The 18,976-nt window shown below is 44.7% G+C and overlaps 1 protein-coding gene across 12 annotated transcripts in view; it reads right to left on the bottom strand.

Moving 5' to 3' along the window:
* Nucleotides 1-18,976, bottom strand: part of TIAM1 (TIAM Rac1 associated GEF 1) — a 399,670-nt gene that overhangs the window by 140,850 nt on the left and 239,844 nt on the right. For all 12 annotated transcript variants that reach the window (XM_045036687.1, XM_045036692.1, XM_045036693.1 and 9 more), the window contains one exon: nucleotides 8,357-8,533. Coding sequence is in view for 1 of the 12 variants with exons in the window: in XM_045036694.1 (XP_044892629.1) it covers nucleotides 8,357-8,410 (54 nt within the window). In the remaining 11 variants the exon portion in view is untranslated. The remainder of the gene's footprint in view (nucleotides 1-8,356; nucleotides 8,534-18,976) is intronic.

The raw sequence follows: 18,976 nt of genomic DNA, 5'->3' as shown, positions 1-18,976 counted from the left end.
AGGAAAATGGGCTTGCTGCTTTTTATTATCATTTTTTTTTTTTTACCTTAAATTCCACAGCACTCTGAAAACCTTAACTTGCGGTGTTTGGGAGGGGGTGCGGGCAGAAGAAAATAGAAACCCCGCTCTCTGCTTAGCAGCAGACCAATGGGTTTATTTCTGGCAGCAAATCCAAATTGAGAACATTGACCTGGTACAGAGTGCCTGCAAACAGACATTCACATCATGAAACCACTAAATGTGATTCCGCCTTTTGGGGCTGCCCAGGTTAATCCAAGTCCTTCCTTAACATTTTTCCAGTCTCTCGCACTGGCCTGGTGACCTTATCCACCATAGGAAAGAGACAAACCTTCCAAGCTCAGCGACTGTGACTCCATTGGCCTATTCTCCTTGCTCTGTTCTTTCTCTGTACCATTCAAATTGTAGGCACTCGAGATATACACATAAAAGTGGCCAGAATGGAAAGAAGAAAAAATATAGTAGCTGGACATATTCCTGAGTTGATTTTTCCAACCACCTACACAGTCATTCATTCAGAAAATATACACCGAGCACCTACCATGTTCTTGAAGCCAGAGATACAACAGAGAACAAAAGAGACACATTCCCTACTCGCGTGAAACTGATACCGTAGCCCCGGGAAGGCACACAATAAAAGTGAAAGGCACCAGGGGGAAATGGAGAATGAATTCCCTTATGACCACGACAAACAGCTTGGAGTGCCCTGGACTATATAATACACGTTCACATTGATCCAGAGTCATTCCCTAATCTCACTGTTCTGTCTGAAACACCGCATTGACCGCCACAAGCGCATCATCGTGGAAACGAAGGCAGTGGCAACAGGAAGAGAAAACCCTCCATTTCGTGTTCCAGTGAGTTCATAGGTAACTCATACAGGCACCAGATGTTAAGCTATTCCCACACTGGAATATTCCCTACCAGGTCACACATCATATGATTCTCAGAGGGAACTTTCCAAGAAGGACGATCTCCTTTTTACTGGCAGTAAGTATATTTCAAAGCAGTTAAACTCATGCCTCTCTGACTGGCATCTTTAAGAAGAAAAGAAAGAAAAAAAAACCACCTCAACTCACTGGAGGGAAAAGAAACAGATCAACTGTCCAAACACGACCATTTACGGGATCTAGAGTCCAAAGAATATCATGTGCTGCATTTTTAAAGTAAAACAAATACACATTTCCATAACTAAAGGCCATGACTAATTTCTTAGAGGTTTGTTTTTTTTTTTAATAGACGTTAAGATCCCTGGATGTATCTATGTATCTATGGTTTACCAATAAATAATACAGAGCTCAGAACAAGTGTTAGCCATGGTTCCATTTTGAGAATCACAGAGATTTAAGTTTAAAAGCAGGAAAGAATGACTGTGGAAAAAGTGAATGAGAGAAAAGCCAAATTGTCACCTCACACCTCGGGCCCACCAGGGGGACCCTCCTCTACCATACGTATCAAAAGTCTGCAAATATAAACTGACAGACATATTCCCAACAACAAATTTTTGGTTAGGCTTGTTTCTGCCAACAGAAGAGTAATCAAGTTAAAAGCCTCAGGAGAGGCTTCCTAAAGAAAATGGCCCCGGCCTTCAAGAATTACAGCGTCTCCATGCATCATCGTGACGGGTCCTGTTATATTAATAGCGTTTTTAGTAGCAGGATTCTTTTCAGCCAGCCAAGGTAGGAAAGAAGCCATTTTTATCTTCAGGACTAGAATTCAGACATGAATGCCAAATCTCCTAAATCCTACCAAGAGAAATTCTCAGGGGATGACCTACACAGAGTCAGCAGGAAGTCTGAGGCTGCTGAAGAACAATCAGTTTCTAGGGACTGCTGAAAAAGCCCTTGGTTGGAAACCTTCTCCAGAAAGCTCGGTGACAACCACGAGGGCCCATGTGGCCTTGGTGGAGGACTCAGAAATAACAGAAGCATGAAAACTTGAAACTGCCCCTTGCATCTGACAGACACAATCTCCCCTTGCAGGGACAACCTCCCACCCCCCGCCAGAGTCAACCCCCAGAACGCTGTCCAATCCTTTTCATGTACAAATGTAAAATGCCAGCTACTTCCGTTATCTGAGTACCTCCCTGTTCTCGTTTTAACCCTATCGTTTATTTTCATTTCAAACAAACACCCAGTTTGTATCTTACATTTGCACCAGCTTTGTTCCTGTGAAGCAGGAAGCAACTCCAGGGCAGAAAAGTGGCTTTCAATTTCTTGGTGGCCTCTATGGAGGCTAGAAGGGTTCGACTCGAGACAAGGAGTCAGTAAACATTCATGCGTTTTAGTAACAAAAGCAAAGGGTACCTCACCAACATGATCATGGCACCCTCAGCAGGTAAGAGAAGAAAAATTAAGATGAGACTGAAATACAAAAGCCAGGATAGAAATTAAAAAGAAGAGCGTCAGGAAAAAAAAAAAAAAAGGAGTACTCAATCTCAAACCAGAAACCGTCACCAGTTTTAAACTCATTAAAACTATCACTCCCTTATGTAGAATGTTAGTGGTTCGTAACAGCTTGCACTTTCAGGGGGCAGTGGGAGGGGCATTAAGCAGGAGGTGCTGGGTAAGATTTTATTACAAGAATAAATCTCAGTATTTAAACCTCTCTCACACTTTCTTTTCAAAGGTCTAAGTTCTGGCTACTCTAGCCTGCCCCAGGGCCTTTGCCCATGCTCTCCCTTCTCTCCTTCTCTCAGGCATCTACTCTCGCTCACGCTCCAGTTCATTCTATTTCTGACTCAAATGCTGCCTTCTCAGGGTGACTTTTCCTGGCCTCTCTACCCAAAATGACAACCCCTCCTGCAGACCTCAATCCTTATCCCTCTTCTTTGTTTTTCTCTTCCTCCTTAGAATTTATCACAGTGGTTAACAATGTATTTCACTTATCTTTTTTTATCCTCTATCCTTCCCCACTACAACCTAAGCTTCAGGAAAGCTGAAAGTTTTGCCTTGTTTACTGCTGTATCCTCAGTGCCTAGAACATTGCCTGAAAGGTAAAAGGTGTAAGGTGCTCAGTGGAAAAATAATGAATGAATGAATGAATGAATGAATGAATGAATGATAAAATGAACTTTCACCTAGGATGCAAAAACTCCTACAACCACAATAAAATGTAGGTGTGAATGTTAACACCACACACACTGGGTAAAAATACCACAGTGTGGACTAGAGAAAACACACATCAGACTTAAACACGCTGGCCTCTCCCACCAGGGTGCCTTGAAGACACTCCAGTCTTCAACGTGCCTGTTGCTCTGTGTCCCTTCCACCTAGAGACCTGTGTAGGTCCCTCATCCCAGACCATTCGACCCCACCATGCTCCGCTCATCCCCCAATTACCTGGCCAAAGAATGAAGGCCTGGCACCTGCCTCATGTCACTTAATTCTTGCCCTCAATTCATAGCTGCCTCCTCTTCTAAGAGAGGACCTTGCAGGGGTTTAGGGAAAGGCTCAACAGTCGAGAGGATACCCCTCCCCATCGTGTGGGTAGACAGTGCAGGACAGCTCAGCCTAAGATGATCCAGACACAATGGGGGCATGGGCGACATAGTGGGGCCACAGGCAGGGGGTCATTCCGACAGGGTCAGAAAACCGAGATTCTCAGGGTCTGAGCTCAAGGGCACTAAAGGGAAAGTGACTCTCCAACACCACGATCTGTCTCTTAATATGATCAATTTAATTTTTCAAGTAATCACTGCAAATTCCTGTAAATCCACCCAATGAAATACACAATGAAAAGGTATCTCAAGGAACTTTATCAAGAAGTATGGTCATTAGGGTGGTTCATGCATTCATCAGCTAAGTGGTCCTTTCTTAAGGACTGCTTTTTCCAATTTATTAGCCTGCTTAAACTTATAACTACATGTGTACATTGAAAAAAAAGAGTCAAACTCCTGGCTTTGATAGTTTACTCTAATTATTTAAGAGGCAACCATCAGGGGACACTAGGTGAAGGGTATACTTTCAGTATACGAGTTCCTCTGAACCTGTGATTATTTCCAAATTGAAAAAACAAAGCCTTACCTGAAATATTGTGGTTAAACAAAATTTTTGTTTAAAAGTGAGAGTTCTGCAAAATGAAACTTTAAAATTTTTTTTTAACGTTTATTTATTTTTGAGAGAGACAGAGACAGAATGCAAGTGGGTTAGGGGCAGAGAGAGAGGGAGACACAGAATCCGAAGCGGGCTCCAGGCCCTGAGCTGTCAGCCCAGAGCCCAACGCGGGGCTCGAACTCATGAACTGTGAGATCATGACCTGAGCCGAAGTCGGACGCTCAACTGACTGAGCCACCCAGGCACCCCTAAACTCTGCTTTTACAGCTGAAAGCCATCAAAAACATTCTAATATAAGTTTCCACAAATTAGGCAATAAGAAATAAGCATGCACTGAGCATCATCTAGCATCTATTATTAGGAAATACAAAGCAAACACAGACCAATGGTCTAAAATGAGGTTGAACTGAGAGGTAGAGTTGAGTGGCAATGCGTTTCTGTCTTAATAAATAAAGTCGTGTGCAAAACTGAGTTGCTATCGTCTGGTGCCAGCCAAGGTTCAGATGCAATATGGCACCAGGACGGACCCTTCCCTCACTGATAAAAACTAAAAACTTGGGACCAAAGGAAAAAAGCAAGTACCCAAAGACTGCAAAGTGTAAGCAAAAGCAAGCGGACTGGGGAAGGGAGTCAAAACCTGAAGAGGCCGGGCACACGGGAGTGAGTTTCCTGGTTTTCTCTCCCAGCCTTGCCCGGAAGGCGTGCACCCAGCATACCCAGACACAGGCAAAGCAAAATTCTCAGGACACGCCCGGCTGTTCTGGCCAGAGAACCAAGGTAAGTGGTCCCTGAAACCAAAGGAGTGAGGGGGATCTCAGAGAACAGAGAGGCGGAGAAGCAAACCCACTCAGGCCGCGTATAAACGCACATGAGTTCCGGGCTCACCCCTCAGAGGCACATGCCTCGGACTGACCCAAAGCAAGACGGCAAAGGCTTTGAGAACTGAATTATGATACGAACCACAGCCCACGTCCCAGACGAGCCAGTGGCACATGTGGGGGACAAGTGAGACCAAAGTGACACTGGAGCCACCACCCACCAAAGGGGAGGCAGAACTTGTAATCTGAACCTAGCCAGGCTGATTACCTGCCAAAACAGCGAAAAAAGAAAGACCAACATTTTCCGGGTGATTTTAACGGGACTTAGGGTCTCCCGATATAATACTTAAAATGTCCACGATGTATTCCAAAGAACCAAGGAAAGCTAACCAATTCTCAAGAGAGAAGACAATCCATAGATGTCAATCTTCAAGTGACCCAGATGTTGGCATAACAAACAAAGACTGTTAAGGCCACTGTTACATGGTTGAAACCGCAGCCCAATGTGTTCTGGGACTCCCACGCTAGGAAATGTATGCAAAGCGCACCCAAAGTGATCAACGGAGTGAGGAAAAATTCGTCGAGGTTAAAATGTTTTTCTTCTGAAATCTCCTCTCCAAAAAAATTAACTAAAATAAAGCAGCTACTCTAACTGTGCTCCCTGAGTAAAGGTAAGCACTCTTGAAATAAATGAAATCCTCAATTGCTTGCGGTGTCTACACAAAATCATTATGAACATAACTATTGTATACGAGCAGAGGAACAGAACACAAAAAAGAAAGGTAAAACGTATTATGATCCAAGAGAGAACACGCAAGCTGCGTCTTTAATCACGCTGATGTTACGTTGTCCCCCGTACTGCATGAGAAAACATTCCAGTTAATAGAAAATCACCCCATGGCCAAGGTCTCTGGGCAGAGAGGAACAAAGAAAACTATTCCTGTAACTTTACATTGTTCAGAGAAAAAAGGGGGAGAGGGGCGCCTGGGTGGCTCAGTTGGTTAAGCATCCAACTTCAGCTCAGGTCATGATCTCGTGGTCTGTGAGTTCGAGCCCCGCATCGGGCTCTGCGCTGACAGCTCAGAACCTGGAGCCTGCTTTGAATTCTGTGTCTTCCTCTCTCTCTCTGCCCATCCCCTACTCTCGCTCTCTCTCTCTCTCTAAAAAAGAAATAAACATGAAAAAATTAAAGAAAAAAAAAAAGAAAAAGGGGGAGAGAAAGAAGAAGATACAGTGGAAACCAGAAATAACCTCATCACCTTGAGGACTAAGGAGCCTGGAATAATATTTTTATGGTACGGCCTGTCAGAGTCCCTAGATGAGTCAAGCGATTCAAGCGGTACATCAAACACACAGCAGAATGGCCCAGCCCTTTCCCTGAAGAACGGGAAGGCTCCGAGTGGTCAAAGCCCAGTCTTGTGCGTCAGCCTGCCAAGGTTTGTCCTGTTCAGAAGTAGACAATCAAAAAAGAGAATTCGACTGCTGTTGCGGTGGAACATCCCTGGAGCAAAACCCTTCTTATTCTCAGGAAGCAAAACTTACATTTGCGAAGCGCATCCAAGAAACTGGCTTTGAGCAGGTTAAAATTTTCTTTAAGAATATTAATAGTATTTCACTTTCTTAGGGCGCCTGGGCGGCTCAGGCGGTTAAGCGTCCAACTCTTGTTTTCAGCTCAGGTCACGATCTCACGGTTCATGAGTTCGAGCCCCCAAGTCGGGCTCCACACTGAGGGTGCAGAGTCTGCTTGGAATTCTCTCTCTCTTCCTCTCTCTATCTGCCCCTCCCCTGCACACACCTGCATGCGCATACTTCTCAAAATAAACTTAAAAAATAATAATAATAATAATATTTCACTTTCTCACACACACGTGAGCACACACACTGGCAACTATTCTGGATAGAGCGATTAGGGGAAATTTTAATTTCCAAAAGTTATATTTTTTGGATTTTCTAAAGTTTCTACACTAACCCTGGAATTCATTTTAAGGAAAGAAAAATAAGTAAAACATGTTAACATGTTGTAAGTCCCTGAGTTTTTTGGATAATTGAAGAGAGTGAGGATGTGGGCACTACATTGACAGCTACAACAAACGACACCAAACCCAAACTCAAAACAGATGGCTGGGGAAATTACCTAAGGTAAAAAGAACACCATCTAGCTTGGACTTAATCACGCTTTCCCTACATTCCAACAGCACTCGGCTTGACCTGTTCACGTGGCGTCTGCGATGTGGTTATTTGTCCACTGATGTGCTGCTCTTGCTTTTTATGTATCCCCTTCCCATTTTATTGTAATTCCCCAGTGGCAGGGACCATGCTCTACCCATCCATGTCATTACTCATTAACACAGCTCTCTTCACTGGGAGTGGTCGCCGTGCAGCCCAACTCGTAACAAGGGTACTTCAAATATAACAACTGTTAGAGCTCACGAGTGGGCCCGAGATGACCCAATTCGAATCAGATTCAAGTCAGAAGGCAACTATGAAAGCCAGGTTTCTCTGTCATTTGGCAAGGACATCGTGAAATCCAAGCATAAGGCATTTAATGATGTATGTAAATTATAATTATTAATAATACAATTTTTTCACTCCCCTGAGGTATTTAAAAACTTATTAAAATAAACATAATGATCACCCTTCTATGACTTGAAAACAGACCTCCACATTTGCAGGAGAAAGGATGAAATGTATTTATTTCAAAGTTAAATTTGAAGCGAAAATCACAAGACAACAGATTGCAAATTTAAAATTAGCTTCTGGTGGGAGGTCTTTGGTTTCAAGCCTGTTTTTTTCTCTCCTGGAGGCTGAGCTTGAAGACAGGGGTGGGGGGGGGGGGTTGGGGGGGGGAGAAGCTAAGATTACATGGAGACAAAGTTCTGAAAGTTTCTGCTCAATCTTTACAAACCCATGAAAAATGTTTTTGCCAAGTCACACGCGAGCGCCCCTAACATGAGAGACTAAACAGGAAAGTTTTGCAACAAATAAAAGATGATCTTTGATTTAGAAAGATTATTATTTTGACTGTATTTATTTTGCTTTTTAAAGATTATCCAAACCACAAACAAAATATATCATTGTTTTGAATTTAAGATTTTGCAGCTAGGTTTGTCTTTTTCAAACATAATCCAATATAAAGATGCTGAAGCTCAGGGATAAATTTAAAAGACCCTGAGGGCAATTCACAGGGTGAGAAAAGATTTCATAGGTACCAGGCTTTTTCTTTTCTTTTTCTTTCTTTTTTTTTTTTTAAGCTTTAATGCTAATGCTTTTGAATTCTTAGATGGGTGTAACCCTAATCCAAAGAAGTGGTTCCAAATTCTTTTTCCCATGAGCTCCATGCAAGACAGCAATTCCAATTATGCTAAAACATATCTGTCCCTCCCCCCTCCCAACCCCACCTTTGAAGCATTTCCATTAATTCATGCAGACACATATACAGGCTCGAAAATACATATACAAACCTACCTTCCAAGGCAACAGTGGTTCCCAGCCCAACGTGCCCCAAGAGCACTGTGGCATTTAGATACTGAGATTGGAAATGGCCAGGATAAACAGTGACAGGGGCTGGGGCAAGGTATCAGCACCTGTCCCTCGCGAAGGCCGTCATGGTCTCATCTGAGTCTATGAGGAGGTGCCAAAAACCTGGAGAGGACCAAGAAGAGAAAGGAAATGGTCAGCCAGAACACAGAAAGTGGCCTTTTTTTTTTTATGGCGCCCATTTTTCTCAATTCTCCAACATCCATCTTGTGTGCAATACCCCACCCCAAATCACACAGTGCAACAGTTGGCCGCAGGTACAAAGTGACAGGCATAATCAGATAAATAAATAAGTATGAGTGTGTTTATTCTGACGGAAAGAAACAGTCCCACGAGCTACGTTATCATTTTCCCCTATTTCTGTGGACGAAAGTCTCCGATGACAGAAACAGGTTACTTCGGATGATTTCCAGGGCTCTTCTTCCTCTCCACAAGGTCTCAAGGGACAGACACACATACAAGGAAACAAGGGAGTCTCAGCTATTACCAAAGCAGGGCTATATTTATAATGAAGGTTGAAGAAAATGTTAAAAGGCAGGAAAACCAAAGACCTAATTAAATACACAGACCTCGTGGCTTACATGTTTGCAGCTGGCAAACTTCAGAGACCACTCATGAAGAATATGTACAGAAAAGAACTTAGCAAAATATCTAAACTGTTATTTAACACAGAAGAGAAATTGACAAGGATAACTCCACGAAAGTGCAGTTTGGATGGTTTTTTGGCAGCTACTGAGTAAGAAAGGAAGAGAGACTGCGGGTTTCCTGGGGTGGCTGCACCTCACCACTGTCCTCCTGGGCACCCATCTGTGGGGCAACCCGCTGCAGCCACCCATTACTGGTGTTTTCAGCAAGGCGAGAACACGAGGCACCAAACGCTTAGAGCACGAATGCGGAGAAAACTGCCTATTTTGTGGAAGGCAACCCCACAGGGGCAGCCAATAAGTAAATGCACACATCCACAGAGAACAGTAAGTAAAGTTGCGGTTGCTTCCTTATCTTGGAAACCAGGCTATTGAACCTGAAGTTGGTGACTCACGCTTGCAAGAAAGGGAGCACTCGGCCTCAGCAACACCCCATTATTAGCCTACAATACATGCCCTTTCCATAATACCCCCATCGCTGGCTTGTTCTCACTCTTCCCTTAGGCATCCTCCTGAAGCTGTTCGCTGCAAATTTTCCAATTTTCAAAGCAGTTCCCGAATTGCTTAGGAACTGGCAGAAATTAATAAGCAACAGCCCATTTATATTGAAATGGACTCATTACGGTGCCAGCTGCCAATAATTTGCAAGGCTGGATTCTTGCTGGCAAACGGGGCCTGTGGGCGGCTGCCCTTTCCACCTGCACAACAGAAGCTGATAATGCATTTTTTAAACACTTTTTTAAAAAGTACACATTTTATCTACCAGAACGAAAACTTTATCTATATCCTTGTAATTCCTGAGTAGAAGAAAGATTATGGGGAAGAAGATGAAAGTTACAGAGCATTATTTATAAAACATGCAGGAGGAGTGCCTGGGTGGCTCAATCAGTCGAGCATCTGACTTTAGCTCAGGTCTTGATCTCACAGTTGGTGAGTTCGAGCCCCACGTCGGGATCTCTGCTGTTAGCGCAAAGCCCGCTTCGGATCCTCTGTCCCCCCTCTCTCTCTGCCCTTCTCCCAACGTGCTCACTCTCTCTCTCTCTCTTTCAAAAATAAGTATTTTAAAAAATAAAATAAATAAAACATGGAGGAAAACAAAATTGAGTTGTATCTGGTATCATTTTTGCCTGATCTTGGTGGGAAAAAAAATTTTTACCTGAGACCCAGGGTGCAGAATTGACCTATGACATGGACTAACGAAGAGCCTCACGTTTGTTCTTTTGCAATCAGCAGATATGCTACGGCTGCAATGTGCCAAAAGGCACCCACTTTGCCTACTGTGGGTTAGCTCCACCGCGGCCTTGAGACTGTGCGCCATGGCACCTTGAGAACTATTAGTCCTCTGAGTTTGCTTCAAGAACCGCAAAGAATTCAGTTTCAATGGAAGGCAGCAATGCACCAAGCTCAGCGCTGGGGGGTTTTGAGCCCGAGTCCTTGCCGCATGCATCAGGTCAAATCTCGGCTTCACCATTTACTTGCAGGGTGGTTTGGGGTAAACTGTAAATATCACCCCTCTACAAACAGAATGGCTCCCAGACCACTGGGTTATTATGAGCACTGAGTAAGATCACCTACGTGACATGACTAGCTTAGTGCCTACCCCTTGGTCAGTTTGCAGTAAACGTTAGCTATTATTCCACTGTTATTTAACATTTGTAAGCTGTAAAAATACTCGCTATAGAAGGCCACCGTTACAGGGACTTCCTTAAAACATGATGCCTAACTCACTGAAACTGGGCTCACAAGTCACCTTAAATCTGTTGCGAGGCAACAAGGGAATTGATTAATGCCGCCGGAAGATGTGATCTACTCGATCTGTCACAGCGCACGCACCGCACTGACTCAATCTGGCAGCACCAGCGGCCCGTTGACGTTACGCTGATGGGACGTGAACGCGGAATGTACCACGTTTTTCAGTCTCGTTCTAATTCATCGTCAACTCACATAGTCAGTTTCTGTGTCAGGTGTCAACCAGTTTCCACAGGGAAGTGCATGTGCTGGAGGTGGGGAGGGAATTACCAGAAGGAATCTCGGGCTTCATCTACCTGCAAAAATAGACAGGGCTGAGGGGTCCCGCTGCTCCCACCTTCCCGCCTGATGGGAGCTAACAATATGACGGGCGTCAGAAATAGTGTGTTCATGACAGTTAATCCGTAGCTTTTCCTAAAAAGTCTGCCAGGCCGGAACTCTTCTTTTTCACCTTTAAAAAACACTCATAAGGGGCAGCCTGTTGTTTTTAAGTCCTTACAAGTTCCAGACACCAAAGTATATAGAGAAAGGGGTACTGTATTTGCCCTCAAAGTATCCAAGCTCACATAGAAGGCTCTATTACGTATGTGACCTTGGGCAAGTATCCATCCTGAAACTCAACAGGGAAAATGTGAGATTATCTCCCTTACTTTCTGACCTACAAAGATTGTTAAAAGACAGAAATTAAAGAATCAACACAAAACATTACAGGAACTATAAAATGCTACATAAGTATGTTCACTATTTTTTTTAATCTTTTAAAAAAATTTTTTCACATTTATTTATTTTTGAGAGAGCACAAGCGGGGCAGGGGCAGAGAGAGAAGGAGACACAGAATCCGAAGCAGGCTCCAGGCTCTGAACTGTCAGTGCAGAGCCCGACATGGGGCTCGAACTCACAAACCGTGAGACCATGACCCGAGCCGAAGTTGGACGCTCAACCAAGCCACCCATGAGCCCCTAAGTATGTTCACTCTTAGGCTATTCATCATGACTTAGTACCCAAAACGATTCCATGATTAGTGAATTAATGAGAATCAGGAAGTTTCCCCTCACCTTGAACCTTAAAAATAAGAAGCATTGGGAGGAGGGTTATAGAGATCTCAGATCAAAATTCTGAACAAGTCAGAATCCTGAATATTTATATGTAGTAAGTACCCCAAAAAATAACTTTTAGTATTCACTTAGTCTAAAAACCAGTACTGGATAGACGGATGGATGGATGGATGGATGGATGGATGAATCTGAGTCACTGAAAAATTTTACATGGTTCAGAAATTAAAGAAAATTCACTGGTCATCTTCTTTACTTATTTTTATACCATTACTTTATTCAACAAAGGACTCAGTAGTGTGTGACTTTCCAAGATACATGATCTAAACCAGAATAGAAGAAATTACTACAAGCCAACTCAAATTGGGAAAACATGGCACTTATAAAATTCGCAATTCCAAATCAATTGCTCAGAAGAAGGATGAATGTTCTTGGTACTAAAATCAGACAGGAATTCCCACTGAGATCCTCTGAGGCCACTGTGATATGATAAGCAATGCCGTGGACCACATCCTTCCACATGGGCTCAGGGACACATTTCATACGGACGTTTCTTCTTGATAGCCGATTAAAAAAGAAAATCACAACTCAGCGACAGAAGTTCTGAAGAAGCAGGACACTGCTGAAGAGCAGAGAGGCTGCATACTTCCAGGAAATTTTCCTTAATCACTGTTTGCTCTCCACAGAGTGCTGAGGGGTGGTGAGCTTAAGGTAGGGTTCTCTGGCTCACGCCCAACTATCGCTGTGTCAAGCTATGACAACCATCCCCATCCGGCATGAGGGGAGGGTTCCACGAGGGGGGAGTCTGTTTGCCTTGTGTGAAAAACGGACACTCCAGGCCCACCTTCCCCTCCCAGGAGAACCATGTGACCCCTAAGGGCAGAACCAGGATTCTTATCACAGAGGAACGAGCCATGCTGGGGGCTCCAAACTCCTAGCGCATGAATGACATACGTGGCTTCAGCCTGGCCACGTTTTCAAGACAGGTGAAAACAGGCACCCAAATCAGCTGAACAAAATCCCTGGAAGCTCCCATATCCAAACGCCGCACTAGTTTCGAGCAATGCTATTTCCTAGTAGATCCAACTGTATCCCGAGGTAACTGAGGAAACATGTTCATAGAATCAGTATTCTTAAGCCAGCTATAAGTCAAGGAATCTCCGCTAAAATAATAACTTTAATTTTAGAACGGTGAATCTTTGGCAATACTTAACCAACAGGTTCAGCTGGGACAGACATTACCATATTTCATAGGAGTAAAGTCAGTGTGTTTCAAAGTGAAGTAACATGTTCTACCCCAACTAAGCGCGATCTACCATTTATGGAATGCTTACTATCTGTTTGGCAGTGAGTCAGTGGCTTTAGGCCAAAATACTCTTCTAAGTTTCCCTCAGTTCTTGGTGTTTATTGTCTTGCAGCTACAGTTGGACACTGGTAACTGCCCATGCATACAACTCCAACATTGCATCACGCACTACGAAGCTCCCTCCCAGCTTCGTCCAAGGGTGTTTGGAAATCGTCAGTCCCAAGGGGCTGTGTTACACAGCTGGCCATCAAATCTCCCCAAATATCCCACAGCCCAGCCCAACAAGGGCTCAAATGGCACCCAGCTTACTGAAATGGACTTAACAGCTTTTTCAGGACAGACCATGAGAACCACGTAATTTCTCAAAAATCTAAGTAGCATCATTCCCACTAGGAAGCCATGAAGCTCCTGAACCCTTGAGAATTCCACCCAACATTCCCGGAGTAGTGACCATGTGATATCAGAGCCTGCTCAGCTCAATTTCAAGTTTGAGTCACGTCAAAAAAGCACGTCCATGTCATTGGAAGAGGGAATAGAACATCTGATCTCCAAAGAAAATGGATGTGGACCACAGTTAACTGCTAATGCTGACATCTGTCCTTCAGCATTACACCACGCTGTGGCTTAAGTTCACAGGGTGTTCCCAGTACCCGGGAGAGGACAGGACGCTGTCGAAAGTGCTTCCATACCTCCCGTGAGACCTAACAGACTGTACCATCTTAAACCGCACACGAGAATAATCCTCTCCAGAACACATCAATGCCTTAGATAGGAGAGATTTCAAATGACGTCTTTTCCAAAATCAAGTCACCGAGGTCTCTTTCCTTGAGCAGACCTGCCTCCCTTTCCCATTCCAGCTGGAGAAGGCCTCCCCAGGCACAGGAAGAAACCTGGTATCCCAAGCCACTGGGTGACACGGGCGTGGTGGGTTAGAGCAGTTCCTCTTTCACTGTCAAAGGCTACAGTTCCAGAAGGGGAATTTGGTTCTAGCTCTTTCTGGCTTTCCATGCCGCGGTGTGTAGCCTGGAGACAGGGGAGTCTCCACTCTGAAGGACACGGCCTTAGCTGAGAGGAGACTCTCAGACTAAGAACAGACACCTTCTCCAGGCCCTCCCAAGTGACCCAGCCCTCGAGAAAGGGCAAGCTGCCACTTCCACGCTGGTCTCCCACCCCTACAACCTGGCCTCTCCCTTCACCTGTTCTCTCGCCGAGCAGCCAGGAGGGACATCTCTCAGCCCAAAATATAACTGAGATGTCATCGGGGTCAGAGCACGATGTGGTCTTCCTGGCGATTTTATTCCATTTGCCACCACACAGACGCAACAGTCCCCTGACCTGGAGCTGCCTTTCCCACGCAGAATGGGAGGGCCACTCTGTGAGTCAGGGAAGAGCTCCCTGGGGGAGGCCGTGCACCCAAGCAGCCGGTGTGGCAACTGTGCCTGCCAGCAACGAGGATCAGGACCGCCTTCAACAGCATAGAAGAGACAGAAAACACCGCCAGCCTCTCTGGAGAGCTTATTGGGCTGGGGCACACCAAACTCGCACAGCTGGTCTCTCGTGCTTGAGCCTAAAGGGTCCATCAGAAAGAGTCACCCCCCCCCCCAGCTGGTACCCCTTCCTTGGCTCATCTCCTGCTGCTGGTGGTATTTGTCTCGGCAGAAGGCATGTATGAGACGGCAACATTCTCTAAGAGAAAATGGCCAAGGAGATTTTGGTAAACCAGATACTAAGGATGGAAAGGAAGGAAGAGAAGCTAAAAATACGAAGTGAGTGTGAATATTGGATTAACAACATAATTTAGTAACCAAAACTCAATGAGCAAGTATGACAGCTGGCAAATGTAGCTGCCCTACATAAAAAGTGACGGTGTAATGGGTCCTGTGCAATACCATTGGTAAGGGGATAGTAGGAACATCAATCCCGATACGTGTTTGGATGGTAACGTAGAATTTTAATCAAACACTAAGGAAAACATTTTAGTGCAGCAAAGAATCTTCTACTTCGATGTCGAGTAAAATAATTTTTTAACAAATTCTTAAAGGAATTCCTCCCAAGGATTTTCAAAATGGGGGTGATTCTTTTCCTATAAGTCTTCATCTTCTAAAAAGGAAGAAATTAGGGCTCACTCCTACAATCGAGTAACGAGACAAGGTTTCACAGACCTAGCATCCCAAGTCACTCCCAGGCTACTCAGCCCCAATGCTCCTTTACGCTCTCATTTTATTTTTTTATTTTTTTATTTTTTTTAATTTTTTTTTCCCAACGTTTATTTATTTTTGGGACAGAGAGAGACAGAGCATGAATGGGGGAGGGGCAGAGAGAGAGGGAGACACAGAATCGGAAACAGGCTCCAGGCTCCGAGCCATCAGCCCAGAGCCCGACGCGGGGCTCGAACTCACGGACCGCGAGATCGTGACCTGGCTGAAGTCGGACGCTTAACCGACTGCGCCACCCAGGCGCCCCTACGCTCTCATTTTAAAGGAAAAACCAAACCAAAACCAAACCAAAACTTTTAAAATGACCTCAACTTTTTATTTGCAATTCACTTCCAACTGTCTTGCAGTTATAAAATTAAGACTATAAGCTCCAGCAGGTAAAACACAGTTCCTTATTCCACTGGTCCTAAGAAACACATTTTTCACTTTGAACATTTCTGAAATTGAATGTTCCTTACAATCTCAATGGTGTAGTGTGGTTTAACTGGCACCATTTTCTTTCTTTCTTAGTGGTACATAAAATAGTGGTGTTTCCTACAATTGAGAGCATCTTTTGAAATAGAGCATATAGGGGCACCTGGGTGGCTCAGTTGGTTAAGTGTCTGACTTTGGCTCAGGTCATGATCTCTCAGTTCATGGGTTCAAGCCCCGCATCGGGCTCTGTGCTGACAGCTCAGAGCCTGGAGTCTGCTTCGGATTCCGTGTCTCCCTCTCTCTCTGTCCCTCCCCCACTCAAGCGCCTGTTCGCTCGCTCTTGCGCGCTCTCTCTCTCTCTCAAAAATAAATAAACATTAAAAAACTTTTTTGGAAATAGAGCATATAAAAATAGTTTTTATTTTTATTTTTTTATTTTTTTAAATTTTTTCTTCAACATTTATTTATTTTTGGGACAGAGAGAGACAGAGCATGAACGGGGGAGGGGCAGAGAGAGAGGGAGACACAGACTCGGAAACAGGCTCCAGGCTCCGAGCCATCAGCCCAGAGCCCGACGCGGGGCTCGAACTCCCGGACCGCGAGATCGTGACCTGGCTGAAGTCAGACGCTTAACCGACTGCGCCACCCAGGCGCCCCTAAAAATAGTTTTTAAATAGTGATGCTTATGGCTATCTGAAAACTGCTTGTGAATGGTTTGGAGAAGAGCTTATATAATTTTGCTGACTCCTACCAATAGTTAACCAACACTTATTGAGCACCTATTGTATGTCTGGGATGAGGAAACAGACCATTTCCTTATGATGCCCCAACTCTGAGAATACAAACAATGGTCACTTATCCACTTAGTAACAGGGCTGTAAAGGCTCATCTGGCATTAAGAGTGAATAAGAAGAAGAAACAGGTTAATTCTGCTAAGAGAAGCTGTCATTTGAACCTGGTCCTCACAGGCTAATAGGATTTGGCTCAGCTTGTGAGGATGGGAGGACATAAACAGGGACAGGAGGGGATCTGCAAAAAGAGAAGGGCAGAACTTTCCAGGAAAAGAGCAAAGGCCCTAAAGGATGAAAGCATTAGTCCAATGTTGTAGAGAGGCAGATGCACAGAAAGGATCTGGGGGCACCTGGATGGCTCAGTCGGTTAAGCATCCAACTCTTAATATTGGCTCAGGTCATGATCTCACAGTCGTGAGTTCAATCCCTGCATCAGGCTCTGCACTGACAGCGCAGGGCCTGCTTGGGATCTGTCTCTCCCTCTCTCTGCCCCTCCCCCCCACCAAAATAAATAAATAAACTTTAACAAAAAAAGGAGCTGGAGGTGATGAGGCTAAAAAGATGGGTTAGAGCTATGGATGCCACACAAAGGAATCAGACAGGATGCGGAGTAGAATATGTAATGGGACTTTATTAGCAGAGTTACATAATTGAACATGTTCTCCCAGCCCCCTGGGTAGCAGGGGAGAGAAGGTGGAGGCTTGTCGCAAGGAACCAATCAGGCAGTGTTTAGCTGGAGATAAAGTGACCTAAACTGGGCCAATGGAGAGCCCTGAAGTAATAAGAAAGGCAGGTGGAGTCAACAGGACTTAGTAGCCACATACATAACTGTGAGAAATGGGAAGGGAAGGAGAAAAAGAAGGAAAAGATGCTTCTGAAGTTTCTGGTTTGATAACTGACAGAGAAGGTGACAACAACACCTTCCACCATGAGGCCAAATAGAGCACCCAATTCCAAAGTGTTATCCTTGAGAGGTGGGGATTCATAGTGATCCTACTAGAGATGCAGTATCTGTTCCACACAAGGCCTCAGCACAGAGGAACACATTAGCATGGCATAGGAAGGAGGGACGGGAGGGAGGGAGGAAAGAAGGGAGGGAGGGAAGGAAGGGAGGGAGGGAAGAAAGGGAGGAAGGGAGGGAATGAAGGGAGGGAAGGAGGAAGGAAAGAGAGAGAGAAAGAGAGGGAGGGAAGGAAGGAAGAGAGGGAAGGAGGGAAGGAAGGGAGGAAGGAAGGGAGGAAGGGAGAGAGGAAGGGAGGGAAAGGAAGGAAGGAAGGAAGGAAGGAAGGAAGGAAGGAAGGAAGGAAGGAAGGAAGGAAGGCCTGTCAAAAAGCTTGGATCAGGAAAGATTTATGGAGGCACAAATATTGGCCAATTCCACTGTATAATCGAAGAATTTTAAACACACACACACACACACACACACACACACACACACACACACACACAAAACCTCGGATGACCTGTGAGAGACCAGAAGTTTAAAACATGATCTCAACTACTCCTTCTACTGACTAAGCCGATGGCTATAATAACTGGCTTAAATAGCATCGATAATTTAACACAAAAATAAAAGTATGCTGCCTCAGGTCCGGTGCCACCAAGTTAAAATGTAAATCAGATTTGAGTTCAGCCGCCCAAACTCTCTAAAACTCAGGACACCCACTGTGCCCCTGCCTCACCCTGAGACTGGGCTTATAATTCAAGTAAGACCACCGATTGCAAGGCGGATGCTCCAAAGCCATCCAGGTCGTAGTGAAGTGCATCTGGGATGCACAATGCACAAAGTAGTACACCAGACATTCCTTCCAACGCAGCATTTGAGGACAATGACTTCCCCTTCCATCAGTGAGTGAAATGAGAAGTGGACAGCGGACCTCGGGCAGAGTTCTGGTTTTGTCGGAAAAGCCTGGGAGCGTGGCACACGGCGATGGGTTCGTGGAGATGGCCGGAAGGACGTGGACTAACTCCACAGCCACAAGCTGAACACAACCTCCCTGAACACCCATTCTCCTTAAATGAAGAGGAGGGTCTGGAAGTTTCTATGCTCCTTACACTTGAAAAGAAGTCCATGTGTCTTCAACCTGCTTAAGTTACAGTGTGGAAGTGGCATAATGAGAACCATCATGAGATTCTCTTTCCAGCAAATACATGATTCAAATCAAGGCAAAAAGTGCCAGGGAGCTTGGCCCCAGAAACACAAGACGGAATAACCGATTCTTACTTTCAACGCTGGTGCAAGATCTTTTGGGCTGAATAACGACCAACATTCATCCTAACTGAATTAAAAATTGGAAGGGAAATGAAAAGCACATGAGGTGGCTGCAGACTGGGTTTTTAAAAAGTAGAAGGGGAAAAAAAAAATCACATGACTTT

Source organism: Felis catus, chromosome C2, assembly GCF_018350175.1.
Source record: "Felis catus isolate Fca126 chromosome C2, F.catus_Fca126_mat1.0, whole genome shotgun sequence".
In the NCBI taxonomy this organism is placed as follows: domain Eukaryota; kingdom Metazoa; phylum Chordata; class Mammalia; order Carnivora; family Felidae; genus Felis; species Felis catus.
The sequence above is the reverse complement of the archived record's forward strand: the minus strand, read 5'-3'. Positions and strand labels throughout refer to the sequence as shown.